A 22,253-nucleotide genomic window follows, 5' to 3' on the forward strand; every position below is an offset into this window, starting at 1 on the left:
AGATAAATAATAAAAATGCACGATTTCTTTTCATCTAAAACCATTATCATAATTATCATAAAAATGTCATACAATTTTGTTAATGGGGCAAAAAAAAAAAAAAAAAAACTTTGCAAAGTACAAGCACTCGAAGGTGAGGCCCATATATAATAAAAATCACGTAAAGCATATATATGAATGTATATCATAATCTCTGTTTCATCTTTTCGGGGGAGTACAAAATTCATTCAAAGTAAACCACGATCTAATGATGAGTACAGTGACACCTGTTGTCATCTGTTTTATTTGTCGTTTTTGTTTTAGGTATTGACCTTCAATAATATTTGCTCGTAATTTTTTTTTTGGTTTATTTTTGAGACTCTATAAAAATGTTTATTATGTTTAACATGCCGCCGCAGATTGCAATTGTGTTCAACATATTTACATTCCACTCAAATTCAAAATTCCGTCAAATGACATCTGTGGTTAGGGAAAATTTATTTAAATTCAAATATTCTAACAACTGTATAAATATTATATATATTTTTTTTTAATTGAAGCAACAGGCTAATGAAAAGAATAATAAATATAATTAGGTCTGTTCGATAACACAAAAGTTTTTTACAAATTTGTACAAACTTTTACAAAATGCTGTTCGATAACAAACTTGCTCAGTAAACGAGAAATGATAGGTACATGCAAGTAATTGCAAGAACTTGAAAATACTTTTCACTTGCGAAGTTGTCGAACAGACCTATTAAAGAAACATAATTGAAAAGTCTAGGAAGAGCTGCAATGATATTAGAATAACATCGAAAGCAACATTTTCGAAATTATGCAGAGTTTTTTAACTCGTGAAGTTTTTATAAGAGGGTTCTTTAACTCGTGGAGTGTTTATAACAGTGTTCTTCAACTAGTGGAGTTTTTATAACTGTGCACTTCAACTAATGGAGTTTTTATAACAGTATTCTTCAACTCGTGGAGTTTTTATAACAGTGTTCTTCAACTCGTAGAGTTTTTATAACAGTTTCTTCAACTAGTGTAGTTTTTATAACAGTGGTCTTCAACTAGTGGAGTTTTTATAACAGTGTTCTTCAACTAGTGGAGTTTTTATAACAGTGTTCTTCAACTAGTGGAGTTTTTATAACAGTGTTCTTCAACTAGTGGAGTTTTTATAAGTGTTCTTCAACTAGTGGAGTTTTTATAACAGTGTTCTTCAACTAGTGGAGTTTTTATAACAGTGTTCTTCAACGAGTGGAGTTTTTATAACAGTGTTCTTCAACTAGTGGAGTTTTTATAACAGTGTTCTTCAACTAGTGGAGTTTTTATAACAGTGTTCTTCAACTAGTGGAGTATTTATAACAGTGTTCTTCAACGTGTGGAGTTTTTATAACAGTGTTCTTCAACTAGTGGAGTTTTTATAACAGTGTTCTTCAACTAGTGGAGTTTTTATAACAGTGTTCTTCAACTAGTGGAGTTTTTATAACAGTGTTCTTCAACTAGTGGAGTTTTTATAACAGTGTTCTTCAACTAGTGGAGTTTTTACAAGTGTTCTTCAACTAGTGGAGTTTTTATAACAGTGTTCTTCAACTAGTGGAGTTTTTATAACAGTGTTCTTCAACTCGTGGAGTTTTTATAACAGTGTTCTTCAACTCGTAGAGTTTTTATAACAGTTTCTTCAACTAGTGTAGTTTTTATAACAGTGGTCTTCAACTAGTGGAGTTTTTATAACAGTGTTCTTCAACTAGTGGAGTTTTTATAACAGTGTTCTTCAACTAGTGGAGTTTTTATAACAGTGTTCTTCAACTAGTGGAGTTTTTACAAGTGTTCTTCAACTAGTGGAGTTTTTATAACAGTGTTCTTCAACTAGTGGAGTTTTTATAACAGTGTTCTTCAACTAGTGGAGTTTTTATAACAGTGTTCTTCAACTAGTGGAGTTTTTATAAGTGTTCTTCAACGAGTGGAGTTTTTATAACAGTGTTCTTCAACTAGTGGAGTTTTTATAACAGTGTTCTTCAACTAGTGGAGTTTTTATAACAGTGTTCTTCAACTAGTGGAGTATTTATAACAGTGTTCTTCAACGTGTGGAGTTTTTATAACAGTGTTCTTCAACTAGTGGAGTTTTTATAACAGTGTTCTTCAACTAGTGGAGTTTTTATAACAGTGTTCTTCAACTAGTGGAGTTTTTATAACAGTGTTCTTCAACTAGTGGAGTTTTTATAACAGTGTTCTTCAACTAGTGGAGTTTTTATAACAGTGTTCTTAAACTTGTGGATTCTTTATAACAGTGTTCTTCAAATCGTGCAGTCTTTATAAAAGTGTTCTTAAACTCGTGCAGTCTTTATAACAGTGTTCTTCAACTCGTGGAGTTTATATAACAGTGTTCTTAAACTAGTGGAGTCTTTGCAACTGTGTTCTTCAACTCGTGGAGTCTTTATGACAGTGTTCTTCAACTCGTGGAGTCTTTGCAACTGTGTTCTTCAACTCTTTATGACAGTGTTCTTCAATTCGTGGAGTCTTTGCAACTGTGTTCTTCAACTCGTGGAGTCATTGTAACAGTGTTCTTCAACTCTTGGAGTATTTATAATAGCGTTCTTCAACTCGTGGAGTTTTTATAACAGTGTTCTTCAACTAGTGGAGTTTTTATAACAGTGTTCTTCAACTAGTGGAGTTTTTATAACAGTGTTCTTCAACTAGTGGAGTTTTTATAACAGTGTTCTTCAACTAGTGGAGTTTTTATAACAGTGTTCTTAAACTTGTGGATTCTTTATAACAGTGTTCTTCAAATCGTGCAGTCTTTATAAAAGTGTTCTTAAACTCGTGCAGTCTTTATAACAGTGTTCTTCAACTCGTGGAGTTTATATAACAGTGTTCTTAAACTAGTGGAGTCTTTGCAACTGTGTTCTTCAACTCGTGGAGTCTTTATGACAGTGTTCTTCAACTCGTGGAGTCTTTGCAACTGTGTTCTTCAACTCTTTATGACAGTGTTCTTCAATTCGTGGAGTCTTTGCAACTGTGTTCTTCAACTCGTGGAGTCATTGTAACAGTGTTCTTCAACTCTTGGAGTATTTATAATAGCGTTCTTCAACTCGTGGAGTTTTTATAACAGTGTTCTTCAACTAGTGCGTGGAGTTTTTATTACAGTGTTCTTCAACCAATGGAGTTTTTATAACAGTGTTCAACTCATGGAGTCTTTATAACAGTGTTCTTCAACTAGTGGAGTTTTTATAACAGTGCTCTTCAACTAGTGGAGTTTTTATAACAGTGTTCTTCAACTAATGGAGTTTTTATAACAGTGTTCTTCAACTAATGGAGTTTTTATAACAGTGTTCTTCAACTCGGGGAGTTGTTATAAGAGTTGTTAGAAATAGCGCGAACATTTAAATAACTTGGGATGCTAATAAACGACCAATGGAGTTTTTCGAAAGATGTCAAAAAACTTATAGAAATGGCTCGAAATGCTTATGGTAAATAAAATGAAATTCTTAAATGTCATGACATAAACGTAACAACATAAATACATTTTATAAAATGCTATGATTGGTCAGTGTTACTGTATGGAACTCAACTCGTCTGATGAAAGAAAATTGGATGTTGGATTTACCGGACTACTAAAATTTCTAATGGCGAAGTACTGAGAACGATGAATGTAAGCCTGCAATTAATAATAATAATAATAATAATAATAATAATAATAATAATAATAATAATAATAATAATAATAATAATAATAATAATAAAAAGGCCAACATATCTTGGACACGTATTAAGAAACAAGAAAAATAACATTTTACAAGCAATTTTAAAAGGAAAAATTGAAAGAAAGCGAGCTAAAGGAAGGAAAGAAACATTCGAGCTCAAAACCATCATGGACTGGATAGATTACAACAATTAAACTGATCTGCTGAATCGACAAATTTTGGCAAACTCCCTTTTTAACAGATAATGAATGACGCGTGAATTACGTGCAATTAATTTAAAACGCCCTGCCGTCATCTGTCAATGACTGTCACAAAATAAAAACACTAACGATTCATTTTATCTAAATAAAAAAATCACACCCATTTGTTATATTACTCTGATGATTAACTGTCAAATGAGACATTTGCCATTACGTGGCAGACATAACAAAAAACAAAAACAACAAAGTATATAATATTACAAAGTACATTAATATGTCTAGCACATAATGCCTATTTTCGAACATTTATAAGTTCGACTTAAAAAACGTTTTTGGACTTCGTAAAAGTGTACTATTCATGAATGACAACAAACAAAAAAACCTAAACAAATTTAGAATTTGCTTTAAATGATTCGCATCACATCGCAAAAAATGTATCGGAAGTTAAATTGAATATTTATGAGATAGTATGGTTCAAGAATTTCTGATGTTTGGGCAAGAATGGAAGTTGGTTGGTTAGTTAACCTTTTGTCTTAAGCAGTAATTTATTCTTTTTGTTTTTGGTTGTAGCGCATGCGTGTGGTGTGTCACTGTGACAGACCTATTTTTGGTTTATTCGCACACATAACTTGACTTTTGTCAATGACGTTTCGTTTTTGGTTTGAACTTTATTTTATTGTTCTATTTTATTCTTTAAGTTATTCCAAATCTTTATTCAAATTCTATTTAAGGTTTTTATGTATTATTTATATTTTGTTATGGGGAATCTCCTTATTAGAGGCAAAAGTACCAGAGGATATTCTTTTAGAATAGCCAGGGATCTTTTAAATCGTCATACTTGTCACTATGATTTGTTTTATTGTTTCCTTAGGATCCCGAAAATATTTCTATTTTTTGGATTCCAAATTCAATTAGATTAGACTTAGACTTTAATGCTGTTCTGTGCAAATTTACTGATTATTAATATTTTTACGACAAATGTATTCTTAAATTAATTCAATACGTCAGGTTGTTTAAACCGGTTTCTATGAATTTCTTTAACACGTTATAACTCATTAATAATGTCATTAAAATGTCTATAATGAAATATATTTTTTTGTCGAAAGAATGCAGAACAATAATATAAATTTAAATAATAAATTAATTATTAGTTAATAGGATTTTGGCATATACATCTTTCATCAGAAGAATTGAATCAGTAATACTGGATGAAGAAGGCTGGTTTCTGCGTTATATTTTTTATATAAATATTACATATTTTAATTTATAATTTTATTAAATACATTATTATGTTCTTCAACTCGTGGAGTTTTTATAACAGTGTTCTTAACTCGTGAAGTTGATATATGTAGGAGTGTTCTCAACAGCTGTTATAATAGTGTTCTTCAACTCGTGGAGTTTTTATAACAGTTTCATCAACTCATGAAGTCTTTATATCAGTCATATTCAACTCGTGGAGTCTTTATAACAGTGTTCTTCAATTCGTGGAGTCTCTGTAGTGTTCTTCAACCCGTGGATTCTTTATAACAGTGTTCTTCAACTCTTGGAGTCTTTATAAAATTGTTCTTCAACACGTGGAGTCTTTATAACAGTGTTCATCAACTCGGTAGAGTCTTTATAACAGTGTTCTTCAATTCGTCGAGTCTTTATAACATTGTTCTTCAACTCGTGGTGTTTTAATAACAGTGTTCTTCAACTCGTGGAGTCTTTATAACAGTGTTCATCAATTCGGTAGAGTCTTTATAACAGTGTTCTTCAATTCGTGGAGTCTTTATAACAATGACCTTCAACTCGTGGAGTCTTATAACAATGTTCTTCAACTCGAGGAGTCTTTATAACAGTGTCCTTCAATTCGTGGAATCTTTATAACAGTGTCCTTCAATTCGTCGAGTCTTTTGTAACAGTGTTCTACAACTCGTGGAGTCTCTATAACAGTGTCCATCAATTCGTGCAGTCTTTATATCAGTGTTCTTCAACTCGAGGAGTCTTTATAACAGTATCCTTCAATTCGTCGAGTCTTTATAACAGTTTTCTTCAACTCGTGGAGTTTTTATAATAGATTTCTTCAACTCGTGGAATTTGTATAACAGTGTTCTTCAACTCGTGGAGTTTCTATAACAGTGTTCTTTAACTCGTAGAGTTTTTATAACTGTGTTCTTCAACTCGTGGAGTCTTTATTACAGTGTTCTTTAACTCGTTGAGTTTTTATAACTGTGTTCTTCAACTCGTGGAATCTTTATAACATTGTTCTTCAACTCGATGAGTCTTTATAACAGTGTCCTTCAATTCGTGGAGTTTTTATAATGGTGCTCTTCAACTGAGAGAAGTCTCCCTTGTCTCGTATGGGATGTTGTGGAACAATATTTTATTTTTTTTTTGCTCTTCAACTCGTGGAATTTTTATAACAGTGTTGTTCAACTCGTGCCGTTTTTATAACAGTGTTTTTCAACTCGTTGAGGTTTTATAACAATGTTCTTCAACTCGTCGTGTTTTTATAACAGTGTTTTTCAATTCGTGGAGTTTTTATAACAGTGTTTTTCAACTCGTGGAGCTTTTATAACAGTGTTCTTCAACTCGTGGAGATTTTATAACAGTGCCCTTCAACTCGATGAGTTTTTATAACAGTGTCCTTCAATTCGTGGAGTTTTTATAATAGTGCTCTTCAACTCGTGGAATTTTTATAACAGTGATGTTCAACTCGTGGAGTTTTTATAACAGTGTTTTTCAACTCGTTGAGTTTTTATAACAATGTTCTTCAACTCGTCGTGTTTTTATAACAGTGTCTTTCAATTCGTGGAGTTTTTATAACAGTGTTTTTCAACTCGTGGAGCTTTTATAACAGTGTTCTTCAACTCGTGGAGATTTTATAACAGTGCCCTTCAACTCGTGGAGTTTTTATAACAGTGTCCTTCAACTCGTGGAGTTTTTATAACAGTGTTCTTCAACTCGTGGAGATTTTATAACAGTGCCATTCAACTCGTGGAGTTTTTATAACAATGTCCTTCAGCTCGTGGAGTTTTTATAACAGTGTTCTTCAACTCGTGGAGATTTTATAACAGTGCCCTTCAACTCGTGGAGTTTTTATAACAATGCCCTTCAACTCGTGGAGTTTTTATAACAGTGTTCTTCAACTCGTGGTGTTTTTATAACAGTGTTTTTCAATTCGTGGAGTTTTTATAACAGTGTTTTTCAACTCGTGGAGCTTTTATAACAGTGTTCTTCAACTCGTGGAGATTTTATAACAGTGCCCTTCAACTCGTGGAGTATTTATAACAGTGTCCTTTGGAAAACCCAATGAAAATAAATTGACAAATTCAACCTTTTCATCGACTATAAGCCTGACTTCGAGAGCCCAAAAAGGTCAAGGGCGTTCCAAGTCATGTCTGAGTTTAGCATTCCGGCAAAAATAAAACGATTATGTAGAATAACAATAACTGACATAAGATCAATAGTTAAATAGAAGAGAACATTTACAAGCCTTTAATACCAAACGAGATTTCAGACAGGGTGACAGTCTATCGGGTGACGTTTTTATACATAACTTTAAAAATTTACTTTAAGGTTGTTTTAGCGATTTTGGAAGAAAAAGCTAAAAACTGTGAAGCTGCTCAAAAGCTAAAATCTGCAAAACTGCCGTAAAGCTAAAAACTATGAAATTCAAACAATTACAATGGGTACCGTATAATATAATAATGAGCCATTATACTTTTCAGACAGGGTGACACTATATGGAGTGACGTTTTTATACATAACATTAAAAATTAACATTAAGGTTGTTTTAACAATTTTGGAAGAAAAAGCTAAATACTGTGAAACTGCTCAAATGCTAAAAGCTGTGAAACTGGTGAAAAGCTAAAAACTATGGAATTCAAACAATTACAATGGGTACAATGTAATATAATAATGAGCCATTATAGTTCTCGGACTTTTAATGAAAAGCCCCAGACGATGTTGAAATGAAGCCCAAGAAACGTTGAGTGAAAATATAAATAAATTATTTCTTAAAGGCGCTTCACTTCATCCATTTAAAATATTCACTTCAGTAACTGATTATATGTAATTGTAGAGGTTGCTGTTTTTGTTATCAAATTTTATTTTTTTATTACTTTGTATAAATTCTTTTAATAATATTGAAATTTATTTAAAACAGAACTTTTGTAAAACATTCTTCATTGTGTTATCATAGGTAAATTAGGAAAGTTCAATAATACGAAAGAGGAGTACCTGGAATACTTGGTTTCTTATTGTTCCCTTCTTTCAGTTATTGCACATATTGTGGTATAAGGATAATATTTATTTCAATATCATAATATTTTGGCCTCTTATATATTCCGTCATTGTTATCACCTAATTTATTAAAATAGAATTGTTTTGGAATTGGAAACATTGATTTTTCAATCCGAAAAACAAGAACCTTTTGAAAAATCTCACCGGTTAAATTCTTCATTCTATTTTAAAAAACTCGAGAAACAAAAGTAACGAAATAGGATAAACAAATTTATTGGTTGAATAATGTGTAAAATAATCGTTCCTCCAGCAAACTAAATATATAAAGATTTATTGCCGCTATGTGTTAATTTTTATTTTAATGCCTTAATTAATGGCAAATTATTTTTTTACTACATTTCTAAAATCAGGAAATAACATTTATAACTGTCTCTAAAGTGACAGACGGGGGGACAAGAATAACATATAAACCGGAATGGCAAAAATTTACACAAGTCGTGACGTATTTAATACTTTATATAGGTGAACAATGTTTGAAAATAAACAAACATTCACTTAAGTGAGTGTTAATATGCGTGTCACTATGGTTAAACTCCGTTGTATTCTGAAAATAACTCTTAATAATGAAATATTTGTTTTGTTGTCATTTGAAATCCCCACACAAAAAACAGAGATGCATTAATGTGTTTTTATAAATGGATGGCTCACTTTTTTTTTTTTTTTTTTGTTTTGCTAAACAAAAAAATTAGCCGCAAATGTGCAATTAACACATTAATAAGGTTTGGTTTTCTTTTATTTGGTGATGTGTTTTTGTTAAAATGATTTATGTCATCATGTCGGATATCTGTAATAAATCAGATATAGAATCTACACATTTTTACTAATTTTTCGATAACATAAAGAAAAAATTATCGTAGTAAAATTGTGTCTATTCTTGCAGGTTTTGGAATAAGCATTTTATGTGTTTACTTTTACTTCAGCCACTACTGACTACTTTATGTACTTCTTTCTCTCTACGATATAGTTTTGTAATTTTTTTTATTAATGTAATCTAAAAACTTTTCAGGTTATAGAAAATTTTCAACTTATCTACTTGAACACACTTCTTCAATGAGTACAGATGCCGAAAATCAATTGTACACGGACGTTAAATATCTCTACCAAATTGCCAAAGCCATTTCAAACGGTAGTTGCTCAATTAATCTTGCAAACATCACACTTGATCCGGTAGGACATTCGAGATGGATAACAAAAGCTAGTAGATTTACATTGCCAGATCTGCAGATAATGGAATGTGTTTTTTTACGTGTAAGGATTTTTGTTTAATAATCCCGTTATATGTCACCGCCAACCACGACGATTCATGAAACTCATTCAGTTTGTGTTTTTTCAGTGTCAAAGTGAAGACGTAATTGTGGACGTTTTTAAGTGAATGTAATAATTAATTGCAATATTGACAAATTATTGGTAAGCTATTAATAAAATGTATTCGAAGAAGAACATAATAAATTCCTTGGTGTTCTTTTTTAGTTGCCAGTTATGAAAATATTTTATCACCCCAAGGCGTGACCAAAAATTTATGCAAAATCGAAGCCGAAGAATTCGTGATGAATTACAATTATGGGGAATTAAAGGCAAGATACACATTAAATCATATACAGTTACTCCCAGCTTATTTGATGTGATAGATTTTTTTTTATCAAGATTCTAAAATATTTCTCTAAATTTTAAACATAGAATCAAAATAATGATTGATATTTTTAAAAATGAATGTAAGAAAGAGACGAATAGAAAAAAATTCATGAAAATTCCACTCATAGCAAAAAATATAACGGAACACCTGTAACACTCAAATAATCATACTCACAGCTTAAATGATGTATTGTAAAAAACAGATAGACGAGAGAGAAAATAACGGTCCTCATTACACATGTTTGACAATAAATGAATTCTAATACCATTTTAGAGTGATATTTGAAACGATCCGTTTAGAACCGAACACTTCTTCCGAGAGTTTTCGTCATGGGTAAACGTACCTCAGTTGAAAAACGTCAAGATGTCATTCGACATCATTCACTTGGAAAAAGTCAAAAGAAGATAGCTGAAATTGTTGGATTGAGTACTTCTACAGTCCAACATATAGTAGAAAGGTTCGTAAAGGAAAATAGAATTGAAGACAAGGGGAGAAACGCCCCAAATAAAATTTTTAATAAAGCAGATAAGCGCTGGATCATAAGACAAATCAAAGCTAAGCCTGATCTTAGTGCCCCAAAGTTGGCAATTGAAGCCGAGAAATACTTGGGAAAGTCATGTAGTCCCGAGACAATAAGACGAGTTTTGCGAAGCGAACTTAAAGTGGCAGAACTGCACGCAACAAGCCCTACGTAAATGCAAAAAATAGAAATCGTCGAATTGAGTTTTTCCGCGAGCATTTAAACAAGGATACCTATTTCATTCTGGAATAACGTTATTTTTGCTGACGAAAGCAAATTTAATATTTTTAAGTCAGATGGCAAGTCCCTGGTATGGAGGAAACCCAATACAGCCCTTAATCCCGTTAATTTGCGCAGCACTGTCAAACACGGTGGTGGCAGTGTAATGGTATGGGGCTGTATGTCATCTGCCGGGGGTCGGAAATTTGGTATTTATCGATGGGAATATGGACAAGAGAATGTATTTGGACCTGCTTAAGAATAATTTGCTACAAAGCGCAGAAAAACATGGCATAAGGCAGTCATTTCGATTTTATCAGGACAATGATCCAAAGCATACAGCCGAAATTGTGAAGACTTGGCTCGTCTGGAACTGTCCACATATTATACAAACACCAGCACAAAGTCCAGATCTCAATGTCATAGAGAATTTGTGGTCTCTACTTGAAAAAAAAAAACATAAGAACTTACAATATTTCAAATGGATCGGACCTTAAACGTGCCTTGCTTGAGGAATGGGAGAAAATTAGCCCAGATTATACCAGAAAGTTGGTGGAATCAATGAATTCTCGCTTAAAGGCCGTCCTGGATCAAAGGGGATATCCTACAAAGTACTAGAAATTACTACAACCTCAAAAGAATCGATTACATAAGTTTATTGAAGACTTTGCATAGAATGCATCATTTAAGCTGTGAGCTGAAAAACAGCACATTTTCATTTAATTTTAGTTTATTATGGCGCAATGAATTGTTTTGGTTATTTCTTTTTTGGAATATGTTTCTATAAGACTTAGTGTTCTGGAACAGATCAAATATGTATGTATGTATATAATTTCGGAAGTGACGGACATTAAGGACATAAAAAAAGGATTACACCTAATCAAAGTCCGACAATTCGAAAAGGCTCACATAGAGAAACAACGTGCCAAATATATACAGTGAGTCACAGAAAAATATCCACTTGACTTTCTTTAATTAAAAGGGCCATTGCTAAGATTTAATTAGTGTCTTAACTTAAAATTAATAAAATTAGCAAAATTCAGGTAAATTTAGATACAAAATAAAAAATGGTTAAACAACATCGATTTCTACCTCAAAAAGAAAAGTATCCATTCTTGTGTTGGAATTACGAAATCGAGTCGATTTCAACTGTCAATTCCTTTGTGAATACGTCAAATGAAATCCCATCTGAAATCAATTGGATTTCATTTGACTTTTAGGCAATGGAATTGACAGTTGAAATCGAGTGAATTTCGTAAATGTAAACCAAGCATTACAATACGGGTATGTTCTGAGACGCACTTCACCTCTCACTTCACGCCTCAAGCATTTTGTTCACCCCATTTTCTCCTACATATTGTTTGCGAATTTCTTGGGGCTAACATTTATTAGGGCATTTCAAAAGAAGAACACACTCTAGTCCGTTCATAAAATACTCGAAAACTAAGCGTAAATAGGTGAACAAAATGCTTGAGGCGTGAACTGAGAGGTGTTCAAAAAATCATATTGAGGCATAAAACCGATAATTCGGTCTGTAATAAGTCGAAAACAGCGAGAAAAAAAATCACTGGAAGATACGAAAAGTGGTTGCTTCGACAGCTGCAAAAAGTGTAACCCATAAAACATTAAGATTATTTTTGCGTAAACATGGTCTTCATTGCAGAGTTGCACTGAAAAAGCCATTCATAAATCCTAAAGACCGCCAAAGTAGATTGGAGTTTGTTCAGGAACACGAAAAAAAACTTATTTTGAGTCTTGGAAGACTGTAATTTTTGCAGATGAAAACAAATTTAACCTGTTTCGCTCGGATGAGTGAAGGAAGGTATGGCGTAGTGCAAATACGACCTTGGATCCTTAGAACACAATTCCAACTGTAAAGCACGGAGGAGGATCTGTTATGGTATGGGGTTGTTTGAGTGCTACAGGTGTAGGAAATATTGTCTTTATCGAAGGAGTTATGGATAAGATGTGTTATTTAAACATTCTGAAGGATAATTTTAAATGTAGCGCTGAAAAAATGGGATTGGGGACATCATTTCAATTTTATCAAGATAATGACCCCAAGCATAAATCACACATTGTTCGAGAATGTAAAACTTTGCAGGAAAATGATTGATTCGTTTGAAAGTCTACCAGACAGACGGGCCTCCATCGACTCGAAATTGTCTAAAACAGATTTTGACCAAAAAAAAACTTGGCGTATACAACCATTATTTCCATAAGACACAAGTTTAAACGTATCAAAGTGTAAAGAAAATATTTACACTAACGAAGATCGAAAATTTGTTATGAACTCAAGTTTGAGTTGCTAGTAAAAAATCGGAAATCGGTCATTAAATGGCCAAGTTATCCACAAATTTTCTTCAATTCGATATTTTAATTTTTGTTGCACTGTGTTCTAAATTGATTAATTGCTTGCGAACTGTTTACTTTTTTAAATCTCATCCCCGCTTTTAATTGTCTGTTTTTTTTTTGTTCTTCTAAAAGTACCAATTCCTAATAAAATTGTTAATTTGTTTCGCACTTTTGTTTTTTAATTGAAAGGAGGTGTAATTAATTTTTCATTTTTTTAATACGACTACGCAATTCTTATTGTTACACTTACATCTTGAGAAGCGTACGCCCCAAGCCGGTTGTTGTGTCATTTTGATGGAATTATGTTAAACGGCTGCTGCTGCTGGTTGATGGAATTAATTTCCAATAAAAAAATAAAATTTGCACTTTAGAAAATTTAAGAGGAGGTGTTCTTTTCTGGTGTGGGGAATATTAATTTCCTGATTTAATTATTTTTGTTATTTGTTTCCAAACACTTCCGCCTTATATGCTTTTTCACAGCTTAGGCACTCTCACTGTTTACAACACGAAACTTTTTTTATCGCATGCAATATATTTTTTAAAAGTCCTTATTTGAACAAAAAATTCCCGTTATTTTGGTTTTTTGTTTTCTTTTCAATTTGAAAACTTCATTATATTTTCAAATGATTTTCACACAGATTCCAATGCTTTTGTATTTTCTCTCTCACAACTTTTTATTTTGTATTTTTTTTCTTTCGTTGGCTAGAAATTAAATTAAAACGCGTCGCCGATCGAAGACGATTTTGAAAAAACACGTTCGCGCCTTACGAACGTTAAATTTCAAATGAGAAACAATTTTTAAATGACTTTAGTTTATATATGGAGATAAGGCCCCCGTCTGTTTTTATTGTTGTTACTCGTTTCTGTTGGCTGGTTTGGTTGCTCGTTTGGTTAGCTGGGTTGCTTGGCTGTTAGCTGGGTTTATGACAGTTTATATTGAGCAGCAGAGTTAATGGTGTTGTTGTTGTTTTGTGGGTTTTGTTACTCTGGCGTATCGTTTTTTGTTAAGGCCAAAATGGTAAGGTAAAATATTTACCTGGCTATGTAGTGGTTAAATGTTATCCATCACCCATACATTAACATAACTTCATTCATCCAGGCTATTATAAAAAACCTTTTTTAAATAAAATCTACTGTTAAGGCGGCTAACATCACTCACTCACCCTCACATTTTCTCTCTCTCACAAACACATTCAAACATTTAGCCATAATTTTCCTCTTTTATACAATTGACTTTCATCAACACAGAGAAAAAGGTATTTTTTTTTTGGCCATTAGTTTTATTGTTTTAGCCGATAGATGATTTTTTGAAAAACGAAAAATGTTCTTTGGGCTAATTGGTTACACAAAAGATTATTACTATTTCCCTGGTCGATGATGTCGCCGGTTTCAGGTCTATTCTTAATGGCATTGCGACGTGTATTATCATTCATAAATTACTAAAAATAACTTAGAATTTTTTTTAAACGCTGTTATTACTAATTGCAATAAAATGAATTATAGAATTAAGAAAAGAACACGTTTCTCACTCTGCCTACCGCCTCGGTTTCGAAAAAAATGAAATTTATTTTTAACCGTGACAGATTTTTTTTGTAGTAGAGAGAAAGGAAAAATTACTATTTTTGTTGGGTTTTTTAATAAACCTAAAAAAATAAATTTTCAATAGGCACCTATTAACTATGGGGCAGTCATATAAATAATCTAAAATGCTTATTTGTTATTGAATGATCGTTAATCAGATGTTTCGTTTTACAATATTTTCTAAATAAAAGCTTATTGTCTCTTCAAGCATTTTCCATTATAAATTTGTTTTGAATTATGAACTCAAGTACCTCGTCATACCAGCAAATCCCTTTACAATTTACAATCCCTTTACAATTTATAAATTGCTTACGTCTTTTTCTGAAAACAGATAACATATACAACTGTTTCGAATGTAATGCAATTCAGATGACAACAATATATGCAGTCCTATAATTACGGTGACAAATACCTTAGGCAACATATTGCTAAGTTACTCAGATAGTGTCATAACTAAAAAAATAACACTTTGAAAAAAAAAAACACATTTCAAAACGATCCTTAAACTTTGCTTAAGCCAATTTTAAATTTCATATTTTATACTCTATACTATATATAATATTTTATATTTTATAATTTATATTTTAAATTTTATATTTTTATGTTTTTTATTTTTTATGTTTATATTTTTATTTTATTTTATATTACTTAGATGGTTTTTATACTAAACAGAACGTCTTGTTCAATAAGCCGAACTAAGAATAGATTTCCAAAAGCACCGATCTTTTGCCTTACTTCTCCAATTTGGACGCCATGTTTTGTGATATCTTCTTTAACTTGGTCTTTCCATCGGTGTTTTGGCCTTCCCTTGGGGCGTATACCGTCGAGTGGCTCGAATTCAAATGCCTTTTTGGCGGGGGCATCTTTATCCATTCTGCTGACATGGCCAAACCAACGCAATCGTTGTAGTTCGATACGTTTTACTATATCGATGTCGGTCGGATGGTATAGCTCTTGGTTCATACGACTTCGGTATTCACCTTCAACGCATATTGGTCCATAAATCTTTCGAAGAATTTTTCTCTCAAAAACACAAAGTTCTGCCTCATCTGCTTTCGCAAGTACCCATGCTTCAGATCCATACAAAAGAACGGGTAGCATCAGTGTCCGGTAAAGTGTAAGTTTTGTTTGACGAGAGGTGGTTTTGCTTTTAAACTGTTTATTTAGACCAAAGTAGCATCTGTTGGCCAATATTATTCTTCTCTTTATTTCAAGGCTTATATTGTTGATTTTATTTATGGCGGTGCCGGGGTAGATAAAGTCATTTACTATCTCAAATGTATAATTATCAACATCCACAGTTGTCCGAGTCTACTGGACGACTTGCGTGTTGATAGCATAAACTTCGTCTTATCGCCGTTGACTGTCAGACCCACTTTGGCAGACTCTTTTTCAATTTTTGCAAAAGTTGGCTGTTACGGCTCGCGCTGATCTACCTATTATGTCTATGTCATCTGCGTATGCAAGCAACATTACATCTGTATTGTATATCGTGCTGTTTTTGTCTCTGGCCGTATATATATTCGCATCTCGTATGACCTTTTCCAGTAGGATATTAAATAGGTCACACGATAGACTGTCACCTTGTCTGAAACCTCGTTTTGTGTTGAAGGGCTCGGAGAGGTTCTTTCCTATTTTAACCGCTGATCTTGTGTCAGCCAATGTCATCCTGCATAGTCGAAATAGTTTTAAAGGGATGCCAAACTCAGACATGGCTTGAAACACCTTTGCTCTAATTGGGCTGTCGAACGCGGCCTTATAACGAATAGGTGGTATGTGTCGATCTGTCTTTCGTGGGTCTTCTCCAATATTTGGCGCATCGGTATGACCCGATTATTTCATTGACCATGGGTTTTAACCGTTCACACAGTATGCTCGACAACACTTTATATGCGATGGGAAGGAGACTTATACCTCGGTAATTTGGACAAACCGTTTTGTCTCCTTTCTTATGTGAGGTTTCAATCGTTGGGTATGCTTTCTTCCTGCCAAATTTCGCAAATTAGCTGATGCATACTCCTTACCAGCATTTCGCCATCGGCTCCTGGTGCCTTATTGTTTTTCAGCCGATTAATGGCTGTCGTAACCTCGCTTTGGCTAGGTGGTAGACATTCAACATTGTCATTTACGATTGGTTCTGGGGTATCTTCATCGCCATTCATATTCGATACCAAAAGCTTCATAAAGCGCTCCTTCCAGATCCTCAGTACGCTATCTGTATCAGTTACCAGATTCCCTTGGTCATCTTTGCAGGAGAATGTGCCTGCACCATATCCTTCAGTCTGGTGTTTTACACTCTGGTAAAATTTTCGGACTTCATTCTGACTCCTGAACATCTCGAGTTTCTCACGCTCACGTTTTTCTTGCTCCTTCTTTTTTCTCCTGAAAATACGCTTTTCCTCTCTCCTCTTCTCCCGATAAGTTTCTTTCGTTCTTCGTGTTGCTACTGAATGCAGTGTTGCTCTATATGCCGCGTTCTTTTCTTCTGTAGCTTTACGACACTCCTGATGGTACCATAAGTATGGTGGTTGCGGCAGTCTGAAGGGAGTGGGCTATTCTTTGCCAACGTGCTTCTACATTATCGGGACAAGGAGTGCTGTTTTCCAGCATGCGAGTCAGTTGAGCGGGGTAGGCTTGTGCTGTCTGTTGTGTTTGCAGCTTCTCGACATCCAGCTTCCGTCCTGTGTTAGATCGCACTTTTGCGCAACAATAAGACGAGTGCGTACCTTGGCTGCTACAAGGAAATGGTCCGAATCGATGTTCGCACCTCGAATCGATCGGACATCTAACACACTGGACGAGTGTCTTCCATCTATCACAACATGATCAATCTGATTTTTTGTTTTCCCATCCGGGGATATCCACGTAGCCTTGTGTATGTCGAGGTGTGGGAATCTGGTGCTGCTCACTACCATGTTCTTTGCCGCTGCAAAATCAATCAGCCTCATTCCGTTGTCGGATGTTACCTCATGAAGACTGTGGGACCGAATATATTTTCCCTTCCAATTTTAGCATTAAAATCTCCTAGAACAATCTTAATGTCGGTCATATACACTCTCTAGGCGCTCGTAGAATATATCCTTGGTCTGTTCGTCTTTCTCTTCGGTCGGAGCATGGGCGCAGATGAGACTGATGTTAAATAACTTTGCTTTTATACGGATTGTGGCAATTCTCTCATCAACCGGAGTAAAACTGGATACAAGATTTTTAAGCCTTCGGTTTACAATGAATCCAACACCTAGCTCATGCTAGCTATAATACATTGCGTAATCGTTTGTGATCTTTACGTCTGCCCGATTCCATCGCACTTCCTGTAAGGCGATAATATCAGAATTTTACTTGTCAAGTACATCCGCCAATGCGTAAATTGCACCTACTCTGTAAAGAGTCCTGACATTCCATGTGCAGATTCGCAGATCATGGTCCTTAATACGTTTTCGGGGGGTCGTCAACTTTAGAGGGGTTTGTTTTTCTCCGTTTTCTTTGTTTTTTTCATAGTAAGCTGTTTTGACGGGGTGAGTTACTAGCCCAACGCCCAACCCCAAGTTTTTATCGTTCTGATGGGTGAACGCGCGGCACATGTTAGCTCACTACCTTTAACGGGCGTTAAAGGCAGCTCCCCAGGTGACACCACGGGGAGGTCAGTGTCCACTTGAGATGAATGAGGGACCAAGATAAGTCAAGACCGTTCCTTGGTATAATTCATACCCTACGTCACCCTTTTATTTTATATTTAATAGTATATGATTGTTTTCAAGTCTGGAGTATTACCCCAATGGCTTAAACTTCATCATTACTTTCTGTTACAGAGAGTACTGTTTTTTTAACACGAAAAGGGTTGCAAAATTTTACTGTTCTGTTCAGTAACCTTTCTACAAATATTTACATACAAAGTTTAAATTTTTTGGAGGTACCTGCGATTCTGATGCTATATTTCCGGATTTCCTACATAAAACATGGCGATCTAATAGCATTAGTCGCAAAACAAAATTACGCATTTTGGACAGCAGCGTGAAATCACCCAGCAAAAAAACTCATTACAAATTGGACTACTTTCTCATTATTTTAACACGGGCATGTCATAGAGAGTAAGTACTTATTTTTTGGCACTTAAAAATAAATAAATAAGTACTTAAATAAGTAGTTACGACTTGAAGTAACCAGTAACCATTAAATCGGCCGAATATGTATATGGGAGCTATATACAAACGATTTCAATATAATTTGACAAATTTATTTCTAGACCAAATTCCTTCACATATCCAAAATTTGGAGACATTATCTGTTACCATTCTATAGAAATTTGCAAAAAAAATCTGAATTTTTTGGAGGTACATCCGATTCTGATGCTATATCTCCGGATCAACGGGGAATTTCAGAAATTGTTATAGCCTCTGTTACTTTCAGGCCCTGTAGTGATATACTCTGAAATTTTCAGGAAGATCGGTTCACCGGTTTTTGAGTCCATAAATATATATATAGATACATATCGCTCATTTACATTTCAAAAAATCCAGTTTCGAGAAAAACCCGTTTTAAGTTGGCGATTGAAATTTGACTTCCCAACTTAAAAAGATTATTACACAAAAAATAAAAAAAGTACTTGGACCCTATTTTGCAAACAGCTAGCCAGATATCACTGCTAAATTTCGTTGCAAGATCAAGCATGATTTGAAGTGTTTTAGTGCTTCATAAACTCATAAAAGATTTTTGTTGAATTATGCCAAACTCTTAGTAAATGAGCCGCAACTCATTGAATTTTAGAGATATCAACATGAAAATTTGGCACAAGATAAAATAGAAGTCGTAGAAAAAATAAAAACTAGTAACTCAGAAAACGCATTTTTTGAGTTATGCCACTCTTTGAGTAAATGAGCAATATGTTTTATTTTCATATTTTCATTTCATATTTTATTTAATATTTTATACATATATTTTATTTTATATTTCATATTTTATTTTAAACATAATACTTTATGTTGTTGTTATTTATTGTTGACTGGTTTTATGGTAATATATATTTGATATATACTTCGGCTGAAAGTCATTGAAAAAACGTTGTTTATTTTTATTTTTAGTTTTGAATTTTTATTTTTGTTCCAATATCTCAGTTGACTTCGTAAACCATCTTTAGGGATAAAATTAAAAGAGAAAAGCCTCTGGTTTCTTACGCTGTTTGAGCTAAAGTTTAGCGAAGTCAACCGAAATATTGGAACAAAAATAAAAATTCAAAACTAAAAATAAACAACGTTTTTTCATTGACCTTCAGCCGAAATAAATATACATCAAATATAAATTATAATATTTTATATTTATATTTTGTATTTTATATTTTATATCATATATTTTATATCTTATGTCTTATATTTTATATTTGATATTTCATATATTATTTCTTATATTTTATAGTTTATATTTTAAATTTCGTATTTTATATTTTTATTTTATTGTTTATGTTTTATATTTTTATTATTTATATTTATTTTATATTTATTATTTTATTTTATATATTATATTTTCTACATAATATTTTATATTTTATAATTCATATTTTATATTTCCTATTTATTATTTTGTATTTTATATTTCATATTTTATTTTGATATTGGTAGCGACCAGTAAAATTTTGCAACACTGTCAGTTCGTTTTTAAAACGTTACTCTGTGTAACCGAAAGTAATGATGAAGTTTAAGTCATTGGGGTAATACTCCAGACTTACATTTTATATTTTGTATCATATATTTTATATTTTGTAAAAAATTAACAATTTTTAAAAAATTTATTAAAAAACCGCGAAATACACTATGCAACACTGAAAATTCAAACAACTTCTAGTATGCACTTTTTGAAAGTTTTACTAGTTTAGGGCTACAATCTTGCTAAAGACAGCAAGACCAAATTCCTATTCGTTTCTGAGATAAAGGCCTGCTAAATGCAAAAAGTGTAGATTTAGCACATTTTTTTATAAAAAATCAGCGATTCTAAAAATGTATAGCCTTTAGGCTAGAAAGGGTATAAGAGGAAAAGTCAAAATTTTTTAGTTTCCATGAAGCCAAGGTTTGCATTATTATAATACGCGAACTATTGTAGTTTGCCAGTAACTATGACTATTGCTGGATTAATTTAGATGTTTTTGTACAAAGCTCAAAAATTTAGCAAACGTAGTTACGACCGCGTAAAGGAAAAACCATAGGTAAAAACACGGTGAATCTAAACAGGTTTTTTACATTGCTATTCGATTTCTGATTAAACCATTCAAATGACGGACATCTGTCCAAAGTAAAAGTTGGAGAATACAAAATGAAGATTACACTTCTAATGTATCACTTTCAAAAGTTTCCACTGCATCCACCTTTTATGGATGCTGACATTTTGAAGCCAGATTTCAGGTGTTTTTTGTATTTTTTATGTAACTGGGACGCGCATTCGGATATTTCGAAAAACCAATTATAGGACTAAAGAACTCGCGATTTCGCATAATCTGATATGTATATTGAGTATGTAGCCCACACAGCAGCAGAGTAATCTACTGCCAAAGGCCAAAATTTAGTGTGATATTTTTTCTAAAAAACCTATTTTTTGGGTACAGTATTTACAATATCGTTTTGAGTGTGCTGGTACCCCGCGATATTTTAGTTTTTCGACGATCCGGATCATATGAATCACAGATCATAAAAATCCATCTACTAGAACGGCGGAAATGGCTACTGCAAAAATTGAAAAATTTGCGAAAAATGTTTTTCAAAATATCGCTGACTAATTCGCGTTTTATGTGGATCGTTTCCATTTCAATGAAGAAAGTGAATCATCACTCGCGTTTGTGCGAAAACAGCGGTTTGAAAAATTTAGTGGCGTGGGAGATGTATACGATTTATCCAAAAAATACTGTGTGATGCTACATCCACGGTTCTTGATTGATTTTATTGAAATATGTTTAGATCGATTTATTTTTTCACGGTTGATAGTGAAATCGGATGCGCATAAAAAGTGTATGCACTTTGTGCAAAATATAAGCGTTATACAGTTTGTTGCACACTAAACTGCAGACGATGCTACATCTTAGCGGCCAAAGTAAATCCTGGCAAATGTGTACAAATTAAAAGAGAAGAACTCGCTGTATTGGTAAACCGCATGCGCATCAAGTGATTTTGAGGATTTCGCGATTTACACGCATTTCAAAATGAACATTACCCGATACAATTTTATTTCAAGATTATACCCCATTTAAAGGAACCCAACATTTATTTGAAAGATATCCATATCTTCTGCTAGATGTTAGCGTGTTTTCGAGAAGTGATTAGAATAAAAAATGTGATTTATTGCGTGGAATTCAACTAAAATAGAAGAAAAACTCCGACCTATTTTTCTTACATTTTGTTCAACTAACTCACAAAATAAATTTTAATAAATATTTTCTCTTACAAAAATTTTATAAATTTCCTCAATATATTTTTGGTTTTTTGCTATAATATGCAAACCGCTAAACGGATTTGTATAGTTTTGGTTTAATTTGAATCTTCGCGATGTTTAGATTACGTACATATTTTTTATATATTTTTCAGATGCATAAACAGCTTGAATTTTATTAGAACAAGTTGTAAACTACCAATTGTTTTGAATGCTTTCCTAATTTCCGCGAAAATTTACAACTTTTTCACTAAAGTTATGGGACCTCAGTAACCATATAGTATGTAGGGAGCCCCTAATTAAGAGAGTTTCTCAATATAATGATTAGAGTCTTTTAAAGATTTGTTTCTTTTTATAAGAATTGAAACCGC

The 22,253-nt window shown here is 33.0% G+C and overlaps 1 protein-coding gene across 4 annotated transcripts in view; it reads right to left on the reverse strand.

The window, feature by feature from the left end:
• Positions 1-22,253, reverse strand: part of LOC141395067 (putative inorganic phosphate cotransporter) — a 54,687-nt gene that overhangs the window by 27,978 nt on the left and 4,456 nt on the right. For 3 of the 4 annotated variants that reach the window (XM_073970472.1, XM_073970471.1, XM_073970469.1), the window contains exon 2: positions 13,145-13,994. In XM_073970472.1, coding sequence (XP_073826573.1) covers positions 13,145-13,184 — 40 coding nt within the window. In that variant the 5' untranslated portion in view covers positions 13,185-13,994. The remainder of the gene's footprint in view (positions 1-13,144; positions 13,995-22,253) is intronic. The other variant, XM_073970470.1, reaches the window with a different exon arrangement.

This window comes from Musca autumnalis, unplaced genomic scaffold (assembly GCF_047663935.1).
Source record: "Musca autumnalis isolate F117 unplaced genomic scaffold, ASM4766393v1 scaffold_2, whole genome shotgun sequence".
In the NCBI taxonomy this organism is placed as follows: domain Eukaryota; kingdom Metazoa; phylum Arthropoda; class Insecta; order Diptera; family Muscidae; genus Musca; species Musca autumnalis.